Source organism: Serinus canaria, chromosome 25 (genome assembly GCF_022539315.1).
Source record: "Serinus canaria isolate serCan28SL12 chromosome 25, serCan2020, whole genome shotgun sequence".
Taxonomy (NCBI): Eukaryota; Metazoa; Chordata; class Aves; order Passeriformes; family Fringillidae; genus Serinus; species Serinus canaria.
The window spans coordinates 9,840,315-9,846,723 of NC_066338.1; the positions used below are offsets into that span (position 1 = coordinate 9,840,315).

At 50.3% G+C, this 6,409-nt stretch overlaps 1 protein-coding gene across 1 annotated transcript; it reads left to right on the plus strand.

The window, feature by feature from the left end:
• The first annotated feature begins 1,545 nt into the window (after positions 1–1,545).
• LOC103823902 (keratin, type II cytoskeletal 6B-like) lies at positions 1,546–5,855 on the plus strand. Its single transcript, XM_050984016.1, has 9 exons — positions 1,546–2,167; positions 3,052–3,266; positions 3,382–3,442; positions 3,603–3,698; positions 3,818–3,982; positions 4,091–4,216; positions 4,334–4,554; positions 4,834–4,868; positions 4,976–5,855. Exons 1-9 carry the CDS (start codon positions 1,658–1,660, stop codon positions 5,248–5,250), a joined length of 1,704 nt encoding a protein of 567 aa, XP_050839973.1. The 5' UTR covers positions 1,546–1,657; the 3' UTR covers positions 5,251–5,855.
• Positions 5,856–6,409: the final 554 nt, after the last annotated feature.

The window sequence follows — 6,409 nt, forward strand, 5'->3', positions numbered from 1 at the left end:
CTGCTTGTCATGAGCAAGTGAGCTGGGCTACAGGATGGTCTGGAGAGCTGAAATGTCCATCTGGGAGATGACCATGGAGAAACCAGCCCACCTTGATTGCAGCTGCTTTTGGAAAGGAGGGTGTCCCTTCTGTGCTTTGGGGGCGCTGTCCATTCTCCAGCTGCAGGAACACACACCTGGGTAACCTTTGGCCAACCATGACTTGTGTCCCTTTGCCAACTGTTTAGTCCATTAATGGAGGGATGATCCTTGGCCAATTGTTGCATCCTTCAATTGCTGAATAACTACTGGCAGCTGTTGAGTCCTTAAGGGTGGAATAATGTTGAATCCCTGTCAAGGGTAACGTCCTCTCCTTCCTCCCATTCCACACAGTATGTGGCTCCAGAAGCCTCATCCCAGTGACAATCAATAAAATTCATGTTTCTGGTTCCTCCAGTGGCTTTGAAAGTGTTTTCCTGGGCTGGTTTTCCAAAGTGTTTGCTGTGTCTATGGCCACCAGCTGATTCCTAAGGAAGCTTTGAAACCACATTTACCTGCCCAAATCTCTCTGGTGTGACCATGAAAACTAAACACATGCAACTGGGAAGCTTAAAAAATGGACTTTTTTTGAGTGCTAAAGTGCTTCAAGATATGTATTTCCCTTGACTTTTATTCATGACTTTCAGGAAATACAAATGAAGGAAATGTTGGTGGCTTTTACCAATAAAATCAATAAATGTAACAAAAATATTTATTTGATTAGTGAGGCTCAGAAGGTACATCACAAAATGTCCTTCACATGAGCGTCCGAACCCATTGCTGAGGAGCTGGTGCATGAAATTGAACATTATTGTCAGTCATCATTACAACATCTACTGCCTGGAGCGTCCTTTCCATCCTCTGTGGCTTGACAATCCCTGTGGCCATTGGAAAAGCACAAGCAGAGTGCTTCCTTGTTCTCTTGCTCTGGTGCTCAGAATGCCAGGACCTGGTTGTCTCAGACTTTGTAGGACACATTTTAGAGGAGAAAAATCCCACCTGATGCTCTCAGGAAGGAACTAAGCAGCTCCTTTCCAGTTAAAACAGAAAAGCTGACCCCTGTTAAATGTTAATGATCTGGCATTTTTCCACTTGGAAAGCCATTGGGATTTTTCTGCTTAACAAGGAGATGTGGTATGTGCTTGGGAGAATTGTGAAAGCCTCATTCTGTCTGGGTTTCACCAAAATACTTGCCTGGTGTGGAGTGTCAGGCAAAAAATCTGGAGTCAGACAACCTGTGGAGTCATTAGGAGCAGGCAGGGAAGTGGGAGGAGGGAAGAACATGACAACATCACTGTAAAATATATTTTTCCAGATGACATAAAGATATGGGAGTCCACTTACTCACAGAGACCTGCCTCGGTGCTCCGGCTTTTCCCTCTGCACGGCAAAGCGGATTTCTGGGTGGAGTCACCAATTTGGCAAAAAATCTGTTAACCGCACCAAGCTGATGAAGACAGTAAATTTGTTTCCTCTTCACGCCCAAGTTGTCCCAGCCCACCTCCAGGAGCAGATAAAAGGGAATGCCTGTAGCTGTGGAGACAGAGAAGACTCTGAGCACTTCTCTCTGCCCTCAGCACCAGCTCAGCTCTGTGGATCTCCTCATCTTCCCCAGTTTTGGCTCTTTTGAGAAGAAGTCATGTCTCGTCAGTCTGTCTGCAGGAGCTTCGGAGTTGGGAGCAGAAGGGGATTCAGCTCCTGCTCTGCTGTTGGTGGTGGCTTTGGAGGCGGCAGCCGGAGCAGGATCAGCTACAGCTCATTCTCCACATCCAGGGGGATCGGAGGTGGCGGCGGACACTGCGGAGGATTCAGCAGCCGGAGCCTCCACAACCTGGGGGGCAGCACAAGGATTTCCATGGGCGGCTCTTATGGCAGTGGCTACGGATGTAGAATTGGTGGCTTTGGTGGAGGATTTCCAGGAGGATTCGGTGGCATTGGAGGAGGTGTCATTGGTGGAGGAATGGGTGGCTTTTGTGGCCCCATCAGAGGTGGCCCTGGGTTCCCTGGAGGCATCCAACCGGTGCAGGTGGACCCAACCCTCCTTCGGCCAGTCCATGTTGACATTGACCCTCAGATCCAGCAAGTGAAGTGCCAGGAGAAGGAGCAGATCAAGACTCTGAACAACCAATTTGCCTCCTTCATTGACAAGGTGAGATGTTGGAGCTGGATTTGCTTGGGAATGGGAAAACTGCAGGAATTCCTTGTACTCTGGAGAAGGAAATATCATCCTTCTCAGCTCAGTGTTGGGCTGTGATTGTTTTCTTTGGCTTCCATCTGGTTTCTTCCTGAGGAAGTGTCAAAATTTAGCATACACAGAGAAACTGAACAACTTTCTCCAGGTTTGGTGGATGCACACTGGTTTTCACTCCAGTGCAGACAAGCCAAAGGGATGGGGATACACTAGTGACCAAAGTGTTTCTTTAAGTCTGTCCTTTCTCTGGGATAATTTTTTCTCAAGGAACTTAAAATCAAGAAATGAAATTTAAAGAATTCCCAACCATTTCTTCTTTCAGTTTAAGCAAGATGAGCTCCCTTTAATTATCTAAACTGGGAGAATGTTGGTTATAAGTGTGCTCCATGTATTTTAAATATATGATGTGTATATGGAATAATTTCTGTGTCTGATAAGAGGAACGTTCTGGAATATGGAGAACAATGGGATTTCATTCACTGGTAGGTCAAAAAGGATCTGATATTCCTGAAAATTAATGTCAAAAAATCCCTACTGGTATTGGAAATAATATGTATGATTTGAATGGAAGCATTTCAATAGCTACCCCCCCTCAAAAAAAAAGAAAAAAAAAATAAAGAGAGAGAGAGAGAGAGAGAGAGAGAGAGCAGAAATACAGGAAGAGAAAAAAAGATTTTAAAGAAAATGGGTAAAAAAAGGAGAGAAAAGGGAGGAATTTTCCCCTTAGAAGCAGTGGGAAGGGTTTTGGGGAATGATTCCCATGGTCTTCCAAAGTTCCCACGAGGTTTGAGCAGTGGGATGTCTCTCTGGTGAATGTCTCACACACCCTTTGTTGGCTGTAGGTCCGATTCCTGGAGCAGCAGAACAAGGTGCTCTCCACCAAGTGGGAGCTGCTCCAGCAGCAAGGGCCGTCGGGGCCAAGGAAGAACCTGGATGTGATCTTTGAGAATTACATCCAGAACCTGCGGAGGAGGCTGGAGTCTCTGCTGGGGCAGAGGGGCCAGCTGGAATCAGAGCTGCAGAACATGAGGCAGTACGTGGAGGAGTTCAAAACCAAGTGAGTGTGGGGACGGATAGGGAGGGACGAGCCGGGAGAGCGGAGCTGATGCGAAGACCCCGTGGGTGGAGTGACCAGGGGTCTCAGAGTCTCACCTTGTCCTGCCCCGCCACAGGTACGAGGAGGAGATCAACCGTCGTACGGCTGCTGAGAACGAGTTTGTGGTGCTGAAGAAGGTGAGTCTGGAGGACACCAGCAGGGATAGGGTGAGGGGGGACAGGAGGTAAAGACATGGGAAGGACTCAGCTCCAAGATGGGCAGATCCCAACAGGAAGAGCCAACAGTTCTTGTGCGATGAAAGGAAGCCATGGTCCAATTCTGTGATCTTTCCTTTAGGATGTGGACTGTGCCTACATGACCAAAGTTGAGCTGGAAGCCAAGGTGGGAGCTCTGACAGACGAAATCAACTTCCTGAGGTGCATCTACGAGGAGGTAGGAGCTTTCTCTTCCCCTGGGGGACTGGTGTTGCAATGAGGAGGCCAAACATCGAGGTTGGATGGGGTGTCTGGGTAGATTTAGGATTGAGATGGTGACTCATGTCTTGGTTGCAGGAGCTGGCCCAGATGCAGACCATCAGCCGGGACCTGTCTGTGGTGGTGTCCATGGACAACAACCGGCACCTGGACCTGGACAGCATCATCGAGGAGGTCCGGCGCCAGTACGAGCAGATTGCCCAGAACAGCCGGGCTGAGGCCGAGGCCTGGTACCAGAGCCGGGTGAGTTGGGAAGGGCTCGAGGCTCCTGGGATGATCCCTACTGTTTGAACCACCTGAGCTTTTGGTCAGTTTTGTTCCTGATGGGTGTCTTTGTTCCCATGCCTACAGTATGAAGAGCTCCAGAGCACGGCCGGCAGGCACGGGGACAGCCTCCGCAACACCAAGATTGAGATCCAGGAGCTGTCCAGGAATGTCCAGAGGCTGCGGACAGAGATTGAGAATGTGAAGAAGCAGGTGGGGGTTGGCCAGTATCTCATGGGTTCTTTCTTTTTATCCTCCAGTTTGTGCCATGAGGATGCTCCAATAGAGGGTGGGCAGAGAGAATTCGGAAATTTACTTTCTTTTCCACAGAACCATCATCTGCAGTCAGCCATCGCCGAGGCTGAGGAGAGGGGAGAGATGGCCACCAAGGATGCCAGGAGGAAGCTGGAAGAACTAGAATGTGCCCTAAGCAAGGACAAGGAGGAGCTGGCTCGCCTGCTGAAGGAGTACCAGGAGCTGCTGAACATCAAGATCGCACTGGACGTTGAGATTGCCATGTACAGGAAGCTACTGGAGGGGGAGGAGAACAGGTGAGACATCCCACCATTGGTTGGGCCAGGGTTCTGTCCCACCTTGGGACAGATTCATCTTTGATCATCCCTCACAACACATTTAACTTTAAAATTTGGTTACTCCCCTTTTTTTCCTCCTTATTTTGAAGCCCAAACAGAAACATGGTTCCCACAGGGAATACTTCTCAGGGGGCTTGATTGATCTTATACGAAAAACGATATAAATGGAATATTTGGGGAAGAGTTTTGATTCTGATGGTATATAGATTTATAACTGATGTTCCTCTCCCTACACAGGCTCTGCTTAGATAACCCCTCCAATGTGAATGTCTGTAAGTATGCACACATTGTTTTCTCTGCAGAGTTACTTTTATCCTTGGTTTTGTAAAGATTCCCAGGATGTTGCCTGGTGTTCAGTGAACCTCTCCCTCTCTTCCAGCTGTGGTGGGCAGAACCACCGTGTGCGGAGGCAGATCTGGCAGCTTCGGAGCCAGCAATGGCCTGAGTGGAGGAGGAGTGTGCACAGTTGGTGGTGGGAACATCATTGGCGGCAGCTGTGGTATGGGAGGAGGGATCCTCAGTGGAGGCTTCTCCTCTGGGAGTGGGAGGATGTGCAGCACTGCAGGTGGCAGCTTCATGGCCGGGGGGGGCTCCTCCTCTGTGCGGAGATGCGTCACCACCACGACAGTCAAATCCTCTGGGGTCAAATACTGAGCCCTCATGTCCGTCCTCCCAGGAAAAGCAGCACCTTCCTCTTCCTCCCACCAGCAGCACATCCCCTTCCATCCCCATCGGTATTCAGAGGAAACAAACTGTGTCTGGGGGAAATGTCCCCAAAGTGAGGTGGAAATCCAGACACATCCCTCTGGCCCAGCCCGGCTCTCACTGAGCCCCACCTGGGTGAAACATCTCCCTCGTGGGTCCCCAGCCCTGCAGAGCTCTCCAGTGCTGCTGCACCAGCTGAGGAGGAGCCTGTGGAAAACTGCTCTTTCCTGTCACTTTTTAAGGCCTGTGTTTCCCTTGCACCCCTCATGGGTCCCCCTCATCCTGCTCCAGCTGTGTCAGGAGCCCACATGAACAGAAGGAAGGAGATGATGCCCCATAGTCAGATTTAGGAGTGAGAAACAGGTCTCTGGCGTTGTCCACCTTCCCAGGTGGAGTAATTTGGCAGCTTTAATGTTTTACTGATCCTTTTCCCTCCTCTCCTTCCTGCCTGGAGTGTGTGGCCCTGTTGCCCCCTTCTGTTGCGTGAATCAGCTGCTTCCTGCCAGTGCCCTGGCCCCAGGGTCTTCAGTACCAATAAACTGCAGAGAGATGAAGATATTTTTGTGTTGTCTCATCACTTGATGCTACCCAGCAGAGGAGAAACATGGGTTTGCCCTGGGTCAGGGTGATTGCAGGACAAAGACAAACTGAACAGAGAAAGAATTGAGAGCAGGCTTGAGAGAAGGACTTGGGGATGCTGATGGGGGAGAGCTGGACCTGCCCAAAGACACCCAAGCCTGGGCTGAGTCCCCAACATGAGCAGCAGGGGAGGGGCTGTTCTGCTCTGCTCAGGTGAGACCCCACTTGCAGAGCTGCTCCAGCCCTGGAGTCTTGCACAGGGAGGACGAGGAGCTACTGGAGAGAGTCCAGAGGAGGCCACAGAGCTGCTCTGAGGGCTGGAGCTCCTCTGGGGCCCGGCTGGAAGATCTGGGGGTGCTCACCTGTAGAGAAGGGAAAAGAGACCTATGAGCCCCTTCCAAGGGGCTCCAGGAGAGCTGGAGAGGGACTTGGAAAGGGAGTGATGGGACAAGAGGTGATGGCTTGAAACTGGAAAAGAGGAGAATTAGATGGGATGTTGGGAAGGAATTCTTCCCTGTGAGAGTGGTGA